This window comes from Alexandromys fortis, unplaced genomic scaffold (genome assembly GCF_014885135.2).
Source record: "Alexandromys fortis isolate MF-2015 unplaced genomic scaffold, M_Fortis_MF-2015_v1.1 scaffold_116, whole genome shotgun sequence".
Taxonomy (NCBI): domain Eukaryota; kingdom Metazoa; phylum Chordata; class Mammalia; order Rodentia; family Cricetidae; genus Alexandromys; species Alexandromys fortis.
Window position 1 is genome coordinate 4,826,275 of NW_026067998.1, and position 15,926 is coordinate 4,842,200.

The 15,926-nt window shown below is 43.5% G+C and overlaps 1 protein-coding gene across 9 annotated transcripts in view; it reads right to left on the reverse strand.

The window, feature by feature from the left end:
* The window catches only part of St6gal2 (ST6 beta-galactoside alpha-2,6-sialyltransferase 2), a 69,663-nt gene that overhangs the window by 18,853 nt on the left and 34,884 nt on the right, over positions 1–15,926 (reverse strand). For all 9 annotated transcript variants that reach the window (XR_007595110.1, XM_050160516.1, XM_050160517.1 and 6 more), the window contains 4 exons: positions 13,266–14,251; positions 6,012–6,109; positions 2,153–2,254; positions 566–740 (listed from right to left, as the gene is read on the reverse strand). Coding sequence is in view for 8 of the 9 variants with exons in the window: in XM_050160516.1 (XP_050016473.1) it covers positions 566–740; positions 2,153–2,254; positions 6,012–6,109; positions 13,266–14,190 (1,300 nt within the window). In the remaining variant the exon portion in view is untranslated. The remainder of the gene's footprint in view (positions 1–565; positions 741–2,152; positions 2,255–6,011; positions 6,110–13,265; positions 14,252–15,926) is intronic.

The window sequence follows — 15,926 nt, forward strand, 5'->3', positions numbered from 1 at the left end:
GAGACAGAGGAGGGTGACAACATACTGTGGTCAGTATGTAAAATAATTTAAAAGATGTTATTTAAATAAAATAAAATACATAAAACAAAAGAATTGAGGATTTCACATAAAATTGTCAGAGGCATTGATTTCAAAGCACTCACACTAAGGTTTTCCTGGGATTTTCTGCAAAATATTTCATATCACTATGATGATATAGCCACTCCAAAAGCTTCAAGCCTCACTTGAGGATACTGTGTCCTTAATTTAAATGAAGCCAATGTTGTCTCCACAACTCTCCCCTCTACTGATGGAGACCCCCTGAGCAGCCCAAGAAATACTAGAAACGGCTTAAACTTGTCAACACACCCAATACCTTTGGTTCAGGTACAGGCTCTCATATTTCCCAGGGCATTAGAGACACGCCTTCATATGCTCTACATAGGTAATAGAAAAGAAATGGGGCGAAGAGCTTCAACACAGATGAGAAAATGGGGCAAAACCAAAGACTGTGAGTATCAAACCATGGCTGAAAAACACAGTACACGCCACATACAATTAATTAACAACTTCTAGACACACCTACCAATGAACCCAGAAGACGGTGGGTTGGGCTGGATCTTCTCCCTTGTGTTCTCCTGGATAATGTCCCAAAGCTGCCATATGAATTTGGGGTGAAGAATGTAAAATGGCTGAGCTGGGTGTCTCCGGCGATGCTGGATATATGGCGTGAAAAGGTTGTAATCTGGCTTCTGATACCACTAAAATGAAACAAAAGCAACCCAAATTGGGTACAGAAGATCATGCCATGAAAAGAAAACAGTGCCGCGTATGTCTGGGGAAACCTAGAGGACCATGGGCCAGCCTGGAGCTGGAGAGAGGGGAAGGATCCAGTTACTCAGGGAAGTACAAAGAGACACCATAGTTCTGGCCCTAGCAGGAATAATGCTTTATCTTTTCATTATTTCTTTTATTTTATTTTTTTTTATTTTTGATGTTATAATGATATAATTTCTCCCTTCCCTTTCCTCCCTCCAGTCTCTTCCAATGATGATTTATTCAGGCTACAATGAGACCTGGGGTTAGATAAGAGGTAGCAGGCATTTGCTGAAGGTCTGACAGTGACCCCGAGAGGCTCTGGGCCAGGGTTTTCCATGGTCAGCATGGAGGCAGTCACAGCAGGGGAGGCGGTAGGCATGTTGTGTTCTACTCCAGCGTTACACAGAGAACCACAGCAAGTATGTAGTATGCTGGTCTCCTGGTACTCAAGCATTGTGTTTTGAAAGCAGATTTTCCCAATTTCACCCACACTCATCTTAAGAAGGCTCTACACTTGAAGGCGTAAATCACAAACGATCCCACACCAGTTTGGAATTATGATTAATAGAATGGTTATTTATTTAAAGGGGAAAACTTACAGATCACCGTCCCAGACAACAGCCCTCACTGGAAGCGGAGATGGAAGCCAGAGCAGAGGAGAGGGAAGTGGCTGCTTTTTTAAAGGGAGAGAGACCACACCCCAATGGGCTGGTATCTCAGCGGCTATTGGCTGAAGGAGCGTGCTCCTTCAGCCAACAGCCTCTCAAAGTAGCATGACTATCACCCATTTTACCAAGCCCTGTGGAAAAGAGCTCACTGGCTTTTCATACGAAGTTCCATCCAACACAGCTAGTTTCTTCCTTAGGAAGGTAACAGTTTGCGATGAAGTAAAAAATATATCTTGCTTGTATTTGATGGCTATTCCATAAAATTTAACACATTCAGAAAGAGCCAAAGAGGATCATCCTTAGGAAATTCAGAGACAGTCTTCATTTAAACAATAATGTACAATTTAGATTTTTTTTTTCCCGCAGTACACCACTGAGTTTATTTCCAAAGCCGTTATTGCCATCCTATCACCTTGGAACACACGCCAGTGTGCGCAGTCTAATTTTTGGTGTAATACAACTTTCTCAGCCTTTATATATGCTGTACTCCCTCTGTTTCTCCGAGATACAGCACCGGAGCATCGGGAAGCTCTGCTACTCTAAGTGGTACCAAGAGGACTATGACAGACGTGGGAGTTAGCGCCCATTACTGACCTGCGCCTCTGGGTAACTCATCGGGCACTGTCTGACCCACGGTCCAGGGCATCAAGAAAATACACGGTCCAGGGCATCAAGAAAATACTTACCAGGTTCAGATTAGCAGAATAAGGAGCTGGGTCCCAGGCCACCAGGATAACATCTTTATATAAAGAACTGTCAATGAAGTGATGGCTGGGGTTGGCAAGAATCTGTAAGCACATGGGGGGGGGGAAGGCTCTTTATTATTAGTGTTTGTTCTTCAAAATCATGTTTTAAAACAAGTCACAACTGAAAAGCAGAATGAAAGCAAGGCTCAGGTTTTCTATTTTCCTTTGGGAGAGGGAGTAAGGCTGGTATCACGTGACAAAACACTTAATGTACATTTAAAGGCTTTTTTTTTAAATAAAACAAAAGCGAAGCCACGAAGTCCTTAATTTTTATCAGGACTGTGCCAAATCTAGTGCTCTGGATGCCAACCCTTGCAAGAAGAAATCTCAGCGAGTGCAGCCTCCCAGCTCCTCATCACCTCTGATGTGTGACACGGGTGGTTGTAGGTAAGGAGCAACCAGAACTGAGCTAAGAGGTGTCAGCTGTTGTCCCTCCTCCCAGGGCCTGTCGGATGCTGAATGGATCCGTCAAATTCACCTGCCATCCATCTTTTTAAGAAGCTATCAAGCACAAGGCATTAAGACCAACCACTGACAAATGGGACCTCATAAAACTGAAAAGCCTCTGTATAGGCAATGACACCATCGCTTGAGAGAAACATCAGTCCAAAGAATGGGAGAAATCTTTACCAGCTATACACCTGACAGAAGGGCGGTGTCTAGAACATACGGAGAACTGAAAAACACTATACTATGAAAACGACAATCTGATTAAAACTCGGGGCATGGAACTAAGTGGCATTCACAAAAGAAATGCATATGACTGAGAACATTTTAAAAAAATGTCCCACATTCTCAGCTATATAAGAGAAATGAAAGTTAAAATTATTTTGAGATTTCAACTTATCCCGGTCAGAACAACTCACATAGCATTTTAAAAAGACAACAAACACAACTATAGGTATGGGCAGATGGGGAATCTTATCAACTGTTGATGGGATTGTAAACAGGTATAGTCACTATGAAAATCAATATGGAGGTTCCACATCAAGCTAGATATAGATCTAGTCTCGAACCCATATAATGCACTTGGGCATATACCCTAGGGCTCTGTTATCTACGACAGAGATACGTGGTCAGCCATGCTCATCACTGCTGGGCTCACAAGGCAGGAAAATGAAACAGCCTAGGTGTCCATCAACTGGTGAATGAATAGTGAACATACAGTACACATGCACAATGGTTTATTATTCAGCTGTTAAGAAAATTGAAGTTTGTAGGCAAGTGGCTAAAAATAATCATTCTGAGTGAGGCACTGGGACCCAGGAAAGCAACCATTGCAGGCTCTCTTTCACATCTGCATTCTACCTTTGAATCTTTGGAGGTGCATTTTGAAACTGGGGTACTGAAGAAGACAGAAGCCCAGTGAGAGATCATGGGAGATGGGGGACAGAACACTGATGGCAGGAAGGGGGAGAAGGGAGACAATGGAGCAAGAGCGGTTGAGTGGAGTGAGGGATAGGAAGGCAGGGTACAGAACAAAGTGTGTGTAGGGATAAGTGTGTGTGGAGAAGTCTTATGGAAGGAAGCCCATTACTGCAGAAGCTTCCTAAAATAAAAACATACGCATGTAAAAAGAGTTTAAATAGGGGGGCAACGCTTCTTCCAGACACCACAAGCTATCAAAACAGAAGGCCAGTGCCCCAGATTGGTGCCTCTTTGGGGTTTTCTTTTTTGATCAGTGTGGCTCCAGAGACCCTCAAACAATGTAATTTATAGCCACTGTACTTTGTTACTCTCTAGACACTGATGTTAAGAGCCCACTACTGCAGACACCACCTACTTTAGTCTAAGATACAAAGGCACTCACTGGAGGTTTCAAGCCTACTGAGTATCTTTCATAGTGCGCTGGGGTGCTAGGCATGCTACTGCAGGTGAGAAGTCTCTCCCAAATGTGAACCCTGTGAGCTATATAATGTCTGGCCCAGCACGCTGTGCCTACTCATGCAATGGTGACATGAAAATTATGGGAATAACAAAGCACTTTCTCCCTGGATTCCAGGCCCACTCCATAAAGTGGAACTTGTGCCTGGTACTGTTAATGGGGTCATGAATTTATAATAGGTAGGCCCTAGGGAAGAATCTACTACTATTCTGCCAAATAGCATCAATCTGTCTCTTAATGAGTTGCTGTTATACCCAGAGATGCATTCATCTTTCAATCCTGATCAGGGAAACTTCTTTTTGCAGTAGATGGTGATTAACACAGAGAACTCTGACTGCTCAGTACGCACAGGATACAAGACTTCGGAATGCCCAGCACTAAATGAGACATGTAGTACACCCCATCTCCCCAAGGTTCAGGGATCATTGTGGAGGAAGGGGTGGAAAGAGTGAAGAGCCAGACACGGCGGGTGTCTACCCCTGAAATGGTGTTTTTCAGATACAACAGCACAGTTGCTCATTTGAACAGACAGTAGCTGTGCCAGCATGCATAAAATTAAAGCAGACAAAATTCCAGCATAGAGAAGGTTGCTTGACATGAAGCCCCACCCCTAGCTGAGGAGCTATTAGCAACTGATGGTTTCTGGGAAGGGAGAGCCAGCTGTTGTCAGGGATATAGCTTCTGAATGACTACTAAGATTCCAGGAGATGGCCCTGCATCCATGCACATACGGCTGCACTGAGTGGAATCTGTGGCTTATAAAACAAAAAAAGAAGATAATGCATGAAATGGGGAGGGAATTGGGGGTGATAAGGGAAGAATTGAAGGGGGGAGTAGAAGGTGGGCGTGATCTAAGCACATTTCATGCGAGTATAAAATTCTCTATCAATTAAACATTTTCACCGTTATGAAAATGCATTTTTTCATCACATTTTAATGCTTCTGAAATGAGGATGTATCTTACAGGATACATGTATTTTAATTTGGTTGGGCTTATCACTTTCTGAGAAATTACTAAATAAAATGTAGTGACATCTATGAATTAAGAAAATATGGTAATTGTTTTTACTTCGCTGCTGGCTGCCTGGTGCGGCGAACGATGCAGAGTGTTAATAGCTTGTTCCGCAAGGGGTTCATCATGAATCATGGATCATCTCATTTTTCTACACATTTTAGAGATTAGAAATTGTGGTTTTTTCTGAGAATAATTTTTCCATAAATTTGGAAGACATTCTTATTAAGAACATGGAGAAAAGTGATATTCCATGTCCCATTAAGCAATTTGTTTTCATTTTTCAAATTTCCAAGTCACAGATAGAAGTCTCAGAGATATCCTAAAAGCTCTAATGTTTCATGTGTTTCTGTTCCCTTTAGCTTTACTGCCATGATTTCTTCTGTAATTAATAGCATTTTGCAGTTCACAAACTGAATAATACTCTATGGCAGTGATTCTCAACCTGTGGGTCACGACATCTTTTACAACCCTAACTACAAATTCAACATTCCTAATAATAGGAAAGTTACAGTTATGAAGTAGCAAAGAAAATAATTTTATGGTTGGGGGTCACCACAGCATGAGGAAACTGTATTAAAGGGTCACAGCTTTAAGGAGATTGAGAGGTTGAGAACTATTGACCATTTTATTTGTGTGTATATAACAAAGATATATACACACAAATAAAAATCATTTCTCTGTGCTTAATCTGAGTTTTCATCGGGCCTTACTCGTCTCTTCCTAGTCAAATCACATCTAAACTCCCTCTTTTTGTATTTTTCTTCACAAATTCTTCATGATTAAAAGATCCACAGAAATAACAGGATCCTGTGGTTATGGCTAGTCACAGTTCTGTCCACTCGTCCAGTTGAATGACCTGCCTACAGAATGTACCAGGGCAGCCACTCCATCCATCTTACCTGGGAGTTAATGATGCGCATTGTGGTTTTATTTCCGACATCTTTCTCATAGCCACGTGTAGGGGCAGAATTAAATCTCAAAACTGCATCATGAGAATCTAAGGGCACATAAGTGACATTTTTTTCTCTGTGAAATCACATAATCTAGGAAAAAAAGCATTAAAACAAATCTTGCAATATCTGAAACTTAGAAACCACTAATAAAGTTAATATATACATACACACAGAGCTTTAGATAATTTAGATAATTTAGATGACATGGAATCTGAAGAGTCACATGGCACTAGGACACACCAGTCAATACAAGTTCACAGATTTTATATCTATATCTATATCTATATCTATATCTATATCTATATCTATATCTATATCTATATCTATATTGCCCCAAATTGTACTGCCTAGTAACTAGAAACCTTTTTTTTCTAAGTATACTCTATGATGTTCACTACTGACAAAACCATCTAATGATACATTTCTTGGGATGTGTTCTCTTGTTTCTTGATAAATTACTATATATATATATATATATATGTATATATATATATATATATACACCTAAACATACACAAAGTCAACTGATTACAGGTAACCCCATTTTGTCTAAGTTACATTTGGATGCTTGTTACACACACACACACACACACACACACACACACACACACTGTGCAAATGTCATGCTTTGTATAATTATTCCCCTTAAAGTTTCAAAACATGTGGGAGCTGGATCTAGAGGAAAAGGTAAAGACGCTGGGAGCCTGGAGGCAGCTCACCTGGAGCTTCCTAGCCTGTAGAATTGAAGTCACTAGGTCACCCATGGTAAGAACTGCATCTAATCTTGCTGCCTTCTCTCACATACCAAAAACTACAGCCTCTGATTCTGCTTTATTAGCTTTTAGTGAAGGTTGAGGTTTAAAAGAAAAACAGTCCTGGTTTCCATGAAGCCTCATCTCCCACTGTGGATGTCAGGGAGTCCCTGAATTTAGAGAAACTACCAGTGTCACCAGCAGCCCAAGGTTTGGTGCAAATAGTAAGAGAATTTCTACGATCACCTTTAGCTTTTAGAATCCTGTGCATGGGGGCTGCAGAGATGGTTCAGCAGTTAGGAGCACCAGCTGCTCTTGCAGAGGATCTGAGATCAATTCTCAGCACCCACATGGTGGCTCACAACCACCTGCAACTGCAGCTCTAGGGGATCTCACAGCCCCTTCTGTCCTCTGTGAATACTGCACTCACACACACAGACATATAGACAAGCACATTGAAACTAATACCAACAAGCAAACAAAAAGAATTCCATGCATATTCACGTTTAATCTGCAGCAGGCATAGTGGCTGGCAGCATGAGTGAGGGCAAACTCACAGCTTTCTGACATGCTGGAAGTCACAAGGACACAGAGATACTGCATTTACAGTGACCATGTTCTACATAAAATCCTTGTGACAACCCGCCTTATAAGAGAGGTCTCTGCTATTCCTTTCTCAGAGTCTTTACCGAACTCATTAACGGTTAAAAGCCATTGGGCATGCCCCACCAAAACAATAATTTTAAGAGGTACCTACTTTTATTGAGAAATTCTGAGCACAATGAATACATAAGTGGTTTGTTTTGGCCATGACTTCAAAAAACAAACAAACAAAACAAAACAAAACAAAACAAAACCATACAGTATTCTTTAGGAGAAAAGTTTAGAGGAATTGATAAACTATGATCCGTAGGCCAAATGTGGTCTGCCTCTGCTTTAGTGACTGAAGCTGTACACCAGACACACTTAATTTGTGCAAGGTCTAGCCTTGCACAACTGACCTTAAAAACAGAGACTCCATGGCCCACAGAGCCTGAAATATTTACTATATGGCTCTTAAGAAAAAAATAAACCTTACAAATCTGTATATGTCAAGGAATCTAAGCTCTGCAGAGATAATGCAAAAACCCTTGAAGACTTTCACAGGTTAAGTACTGCTTTGCATTTTTGCAATGGACTGCTTTACTTATATTTTAATTATATATTGCATAATAAAAGTCGAAAATTTTGAGCTATAAAAATTGTATTATACAGAACAGACAGTTCATATTTTAATCTTGTTATCAGGAATTTTTACACACACACATGCACACATACACACCCACACAAACAGATTAGACTTTAAACCTTCTTCCAGAGAACTGGATATTCTTCAATAGTTTACCCATACTTGGTAGGTGGTAGTTTGTTAAGAGCTGGTTGTATTGTTGTATCTCAAAAGAATGTCAATGAGGGTTTTTTGGTTTTTGTTTTGTTCCAAATAAATTGCTGACAACGTCTGTTTATGAAACGCAAAGCAGGGTTCCTCTGCAGTCTGCTGTCTGTGCCCACCGTTCAGCTTATCTTCCTTGTAGAAAGTAATACATTTGTGTCTGAAATAATAAGTCTTCCAAAATAAACTGTTTTTTAAAATTAAAATGAATGGCTATATAAAAGGAGTCCAACCAGCTTGCAATTTTATTTTATAATCCTTTCTGTCTTGCTCTTAAAATGGGGGTCTATCTATGTAAAATTTTGCTCAGTGTTAATCTAAAAACTCTCTGGAAACAAGTTGGAGAGTGATTCTGAATATTGTTATGTTCCACTATAAATTATCCACAGGCCATATTGGTTAATATACCATGGATCTCATAAGTTTTCAAGTGCGGGAAGCTTCCAAGTTCCTTGTTGAAAGCTTCATTTTTTTTTATCACTGCAAAAAACCCTGTCTGTCTCAGAGTGACAGTCTCATTTAATTCCTTCCCGAGAAGAAATTTGCCAAGCGTCCAGATCTGAATAATTAAAGTCTGTCTGTCAGTTATTCTGTTTTTCAAATAAAAGCTGGATTTCACGGCACGAGTGGCTAGTTCATCCTTCAGCTCAATCCCGCAGGGCCTTCCCATTGATCAGCACAAGTTCTTTCTCCCATTTCCTACTTTGTCCCATGGGATCTGAAAAACTCCTGCACTCAAAGGGCCGAGCCCTCGTGAAGGCATTCGTTTTGAACGCAGCCCCCCAGCCGTTCACAGTGAACACGACGCTGTTCCGGTGTACTGTTCCACTTGGTGGTGAAGATACCATGGTGACCAGTGTATTGCACACCCTACCCCAGGCATATGCTCAGAGGCCATCAGTACTGTCCTCTGCTGCTTTTGTTTTAACAGTTCAATGTTGAAAAAGAAAAAGACTTGGGGGGTATAAACTGAGTTTACCTTCCAGAGCCCTGAAAGAGTCCTGGAAATCATAGATGAACCACAAATTTGAAGTGGTCATTCAAGCCAACCCATCAAAAAATCAAGAGTGAAAAGGAAGACTCCAGGCGGTTGATATACTATGGACTCAGAAGGATTTGGGGGCAAGACTGGGGAACCAGTGAGGCACTGTCTCCACCACCATAGTTCTTTGGAAGCCATGCTGCCCATCCCTGTGACACAGTCCCTGGGTCATGATCTGATGAGCATACCCAGGGTCCTAAGTAATGGATGTGTTTCAAGTAAATTGAATGTAATTCCAAGTCAATCAAATCACCCTCATAAATCTCCAGGCATTTGAATGTTTGTTTCCCTAGGAGGCCCAGTCAGTATTTTACAATGTCACAAGGCAGAAGACCATGAATGTTTCTGGAAAAAGTATGCTGGTTTCAAGAATCATAAGGTTACCAGGGTACAGGAGGCAGAGTGATGGAGTCTGCTGAACCTGGTGGAAGGGGTCAATGAGCAGGACTTGGGACAATAAGTTCAAACCTTCCATATTCGCTGGATAAATGCACACCTGCCCGCATGGTAATGCATCGTCAGAAGCTAAGCCGTTCACTCATATGCAGAGGAAGGAAGCAGATCAGACAGTGAGCACAAGCTGGATGAGGTCAAGCTTCACTTCTACGGAAGGCATGACTGGGCCAGAGCAGAGCTGTGCTGACCTTCCCACAGGGCCCATCAAGGAGCACCCAGGCATGCTAGAGGTCTTAGCATCACTATCTAGCCCTGACTCAGACCCTGCCTCCTCTCCTCTTCTTCCTCCTAACTTGTGCTGACCCAAAAATAAAAACTAAGCAGTCATAGTATGTAACCTTCCAGACACCAGCCAATGGCCTGCGGGACAGGACAAAACCATCCATTATCTCTATCAATTCCCACTGTCTTGTCCCTCTCCTCTCTGACCTGCCTGTTCCACTTGACTTCTCTCATGCCCCCAAACCCAGGCTCATGTGTGATGTCTCTAAAATAAAACATCCGTGCTTAGGTTTCCGTGCTTCAGCCCTCATTGCCCTCAATTCCTAGAGACCCAGGCTGCAACTTCAATCGACACTCAGTCCAGGGGATTCTGGATGCTTTGTGTCCTATCTAGAATGGAAATGTATGTACCACTCAGGGCTGTTAACTTTACGGCAGTCAAAATGTGCTAGAACAGGTCTCTGTTTACAGCAAACACTCTCAGCTGGCAATACTACTGCATTTGGTAAATGGAGTCTGACAGTAAGCATCAGATTATCCATGCGTTGCCCTTCTCTCTTCCTTGCTAGCTTCTTTCCTGCCTACTCCTGGCCCCTGTACTCACTGAAGTTTTGCTAGTCTCATGCCCTATACTGGACCCTTGGCCTGGACCAGCTTCTGCAGAGCAGTCTTTCCTGACCTCCTCTCTGCCCACCAATAAGAGTGGGTTAGTGTTTTGCCATCAGTTCTAGCTTGCTTATTTCTACGTCTCTTTGCCTTTGTCCCATTCACAGGATGCCGGAATTGTCTGTTCATGGTCTGGTTCTCTCTGGAATTGTACAGAATTTGAAATCTTCTCTGTCACTTATTCATCTTTGTGTTTAGCACAGGATCTGCTTGAGAAACGGTGATCAGCAAACATCTAATGGCTTAGTGACTACATGATCTTGGCTTTTAAAACATAAGGTTAAAGAACTTGCCAAATCCAAGACCTGGTCCAGATATTACTGTGGGTTCTGCACCCAACATACTCCACCTCTACCTCCCATTTTCCCATCTACGTGACACCATTCTGTTGTTTAATATCACAGACCCTGGTCTTCCACATTAAGACTGCGATGTCTCCCCACAGTGGATTTTTATTTTCTCTAGTCGATTTCCACAGAACTGTCAGGAATGACCAGCAAATTATTGTCATTTGTTGTCTGGATGACAAGAAACTGTCTCATAACTGGAAGGAATATCTCACGTTTCCAAAACAGCTCAAGTCACACATTCAGAGTAAAGGTCTTTATAATCAGTATACCTCTTTAAACCCAAACAACAGTTCCATAGGACTTAGTCTAACAGAATGGGGCCTTGGGAGAAGGACTCAATGCCCACAAAACAAACACCTGGGGGAGCCAAAGGGTAGCCAAGTAGCAAACTGTCTTAACTCTACTCTGGAAAACCAGGGAACAGTAAGACCTTAGCTGGAGAGCCTTCTGGGCAGAGCTAAGGTTGGGTTATGGCATATGACTGCCTTGGGCATGCTTTAAATTTTTTACCACGTCATCTTTGGGAAACTCATTAGATCTTCACTTAGCATTCCATTCCAGAGGGGGCAACCTGATGTTATCTGCAGCATGCTCCAATACCCCAAGGTATTGGATATATACCTTGGAGATATAAAGTCTACAACATGAGACTGTTTTTGCTCTGAGACTCACTAGTGACCATACGGGTTTGCAATGGCAATGCCAGGTAAGCAGGGAGGAAAGAACTCAGCCCTTGGCATGTACAGGATTGGTCCAGCACACCAGCTTACAAAAGCGAGCAGCTTTTTTGTTTCTACAAACTGAGCAACACTATGGTTCTAAGACTCACAAATCCCAGGTATAAAATCTGAACCTAGACAAAACAAGGCAGAACCAACTAACCAGCCGAAGTAGCAAATAACCGCACAAATTCCTTAAGCCTGTTCCTCATTTCTGACTTTACAATTCTGATCCTGAAGTCATGCAGTTGAAATTAAATTTGGGTACTAGAAACGAACAAATATGTAACAGTGGTCTTTCATGTTCCCCAGAAATATGGCTCTCAACGTGACTTTCACATCCTCTTCCACCTTTTGAGTAGAGTTTGAAAGGCTCCAGTCATGATCCTTTATGCATGAAAAAAAAAAGGTATGATTTCTTTTTGGTATGCAAGAGCCATTCGAACACTCTACATTTACGATGCAGAGGTGTTTAAAACTAAACAAAACCAGAAATAAGTTACCGCCTGCTTCAAAGCATACTTAAATTCCTCTTCTGCATTATTAATATTGGTCCTTGGAAATGAGAAAAAGCTGTGGTGTTATTTCACCCTGGGGACCTTTAAACCACTGTTCATTCTTAATAAATTGCAGGCTGCTCTGCTCTGGGTTTTGCTACAAGCTTATGTGACACATGGATAGTGTTATTATGAGCCTGATGTAATGTCAGCATGGAGACACGGGGACCTCACACCACAAGGCCATATTTGTTGTTCTGGGTTTTTAAGTTAAAAAAAAAAATTCCCATTCAGTCTCATTCCCCAAAAAAACAGATGAGCTGAGGGGGTTTCTGAGTGTGTCTTTCTGAGTTGGCTGCAGGACACCATCACTCTTTAAGGACACAGAACTAAAGGCTCTATTTAGAAGAATAAGGGCAACAGTGAATTGCTTCTCCGTCACGCAGAAGCAATGCGTTCCTGAATGTCACTTCCATGCTATTGCCTTAGGACCTGCCACATCTGCAGTGAGAACTTTTGTGTCCAGACTTGAGGCTGAGGCTATGTTTGAGCCACATTTGTAGTCTGAGCCCAGTAAAGAACCCACTAGGGGATAAACCCACACTTGTAAAATCAGTGATCTTAAGGGCCAAACTGCTTGCCCTTAAGGGGAGACAGCAATGCAATCAGCTGGATTAGAGGGGTCCTAGAGGGCAGAATCTAAAATTGCCAGGGAAAGAAGAGCTGGGGGAGGGGCAAGGCAGATGGGTAGATACTTTCTCTGGCAAAGAATGGTGGGAAAATGAATGCTATCCACCAAGAACCGATTTTCTGTTGGTGAGCCCATGTCTGTCTACCTATGGCAGGAACTACACCACTTTAAGGCTGGCGCCCATAAAAGCAACCTCCAGCATCCTTGACCTCCTCCTCCTCTCCCATATTCCCACCTGATGCCCTGGCCCCCTGTTGCCATCTGCTCACATAGACTACAGTTTCTATGAGGGATGAAGTTTGTCCAGCATCTTGGGCACAGCCCCTGCCTGGAACTCGAAATGCAAAGAACCACAAGCCCCCGCGGGACCCACCGATTTCCTCCCCCAGGGAGGAGTTCAGGATGGCACCAGCGGACATGACAACTGCGCAGGTGCGCAGGCCTCGCGGGTGGAGCTGGCTCAGTGGCACCCCAGGTACCAGCGGCCGCCAGCCCAGCGCTGAGAAGGGTGGCTCCTTGCCGTCCAGGGTGCGCACACGCACGCGCCTGCGAAGCTCGCACAGCAGCTCCGGCCCGGTGCGCCTGACTTCTCGCCGCCTGCGGAAGTGCACGCCGTGCTTGTTGAAGGACATGTAGTAGCGCATGGCCTTCTGCAGGCGCGGGTTCAGCATCTTGGAGGACACGGTCCCCTTCCAGAGCCGGTACAGGAAGGCTCTGGACATGGAGGCTGACAGCATGTCGCCGTAGAAGGCCTCCTCGGGCACGCGGCTCCGTCTTGCACGGTGAAGCTTCTCTCGCTTGTGCTGGGCGGGTCCTGCCCGCCTCGACGGCTCCTCCGGGGAGGGCTGCCCCAGGGCGCCCTGCGTGTGGCGGTGCCACCCTGGCTGACCAGCAGCAAAAAAGTAGCCATCTTCCTCTTCTTCCCGGTAGAAAGCACTTTGCGACTTTCTCCCGACCTGGGATGAAAAAAACTCATCCCCATCGTCAAAGCCATCTTGGTCCCATTTCTGTGGGTCCACAGGCCCGCTGTGGAAGGGGCTGGCAGGGTTACTGCCCAGCAGCTCTTTGCTTGCCTCCAAATTCCTGAGCAAGGAGGGCTCCTGCAAAGCGCCCATGATGGCCCGCTGCTTGCCCTGCACGGGTAGGAGCCCATGGTTCTCCAGGAAGGAGAAGGAGCTGGGTACAGGCGCAGCAGGGTTACTGTTGGTAAAGTAGATGAAAATCGCCAAAAAGAGGAGCCCCCAAACAAATATTCCAAAGAGCATTCGTTGTCGCCATTGCTTCAAGTGTGGTTTCATTGCAGACCTCTGAGGCCAGCACTTCACCTTAGGTTTCTAAGCACGGCGAGGTGGGCGGAACCTGAAAAAGACAGGAGCCACGGTTAGCATGGGAAGGCTGCTCAGATGCTGCTCGGGCAGCATTTATGAAAAAGGAGCGGAAAGGGGCATCAGAAGACAGAATATCCCGCACTACAGAATTAGCTTCTCTCCTACCTTCACACTTGACCGTTGCAAGGTCACGCCATCTCAGCAGAGCCTTGGGAGAGAAAAATCTTACCTAAGGGGCTCTGGACGTGTCTGCCGTTCATGCCTGTGCACTCTTGTGGGGAACCTATGGCTGAACCTTCCCTCTGCATCTAGTTATGGGAAGCAAAGTTGAAGAGTGTAGTTTGCCTGCTCTTGTCTGCTAGCATCATCAACGCCTCAACTCAGATATTTTATAGGCTTTACGGTAGGCATTTCTAAGTTATTCATGATCGACCTGGAACTTGCCAGAAGTCCACCACTGGTGCTTCTAAATAAAGCAATGGGGTGTCTGTGGCTGTAGGTAAACACCTTACAGGGCACCTTCTGACTTGAGTGCCCTCAAGAATTGCCCTGTTCTGCAACCAAGACTGAACCAGCAGGGACACAAGGTTAACCTAGAGGAAATACCAGCAGTTGCCAGGCTGAGCTCCAGGCCCTGGATTATCTCCTTTGACATTTTTAGTTTTGAATAAGACAGAAAGAACTGTTATATCCATTTCCAAGAATTAGAAGTGGGGGGCTGGAGACACGACTCAGGGGTTAAGAGCACTGGCTGCTTTTCCAGAGGTCCTGAGTTTCAGGCAACCACAGGGTGGCCCACAACCATCTACAGTGGGTTTTGATGCCCTCTTCTGGCATGAAAACATACATACACATAAAGTACTTATATACTTAAATTTTTGAAAAGTAGAAACAGGTCCAGAGATGTAAACTAACATGCTCAAAAACATGTTATAGAAAGCAATGTTGTGTACAAACCCATCTTGATTTTACGGCTTGCTAAACTTTGAAACCATACCAAGGAAAGTTATATTTTCTAAATATAGCTTGTTGTCTACCTGTGGGAAAGGATCATTATTGCCCAAATTGCCCCTCGCTGCTCTACTTTGGTGTTTTCTTGTGTAGCAGAATGTGACGGCCATGACAATTACTGTCAAAACTTCTAAGTGCTTACTCCTTATGGGTTCACACATCTCACTAGGAAGTGATAATGTATAGTCTCCTACAGTGCAGTCTGGGGCCATGATTTGAGCACTATCTTCTATCTTACTTGACTAACCTGTCTCTTCAGGACACAGTCCATCCCTGCTTCAAGTTATAATGTCAAACAAAAAGGTCTAGGAGCTTTTTCTAGTATTTTAAGGATCCAGTGGAAATCAGAACATTACGCTTAGCAATAGTTATTCTATTTCCATTAAAAATGTGGGCATTGAACTATCATTCCATCACTTGCTACCTAGAGTTGGTGCTTACTCTATAAGTTGGCGTTCATATCCAGAAGACTTCCCTCACTTTGGATGCCATCTGCAGGTGGAGTCAACTGGCCACACCTCTGATGGTTCAGCTATCAGGCACGAAGTCCCCACAATGCCCATTAGGTTTGATAATTTTCTAGAATGGCCAACAAACCCAAGCAAAATGGCATAGTTAATTATTTTAGTTTTATATACACAATGCCCATGAGATGGTAGATACATGAAACACTCCTGGTATATCAAATCTTTACC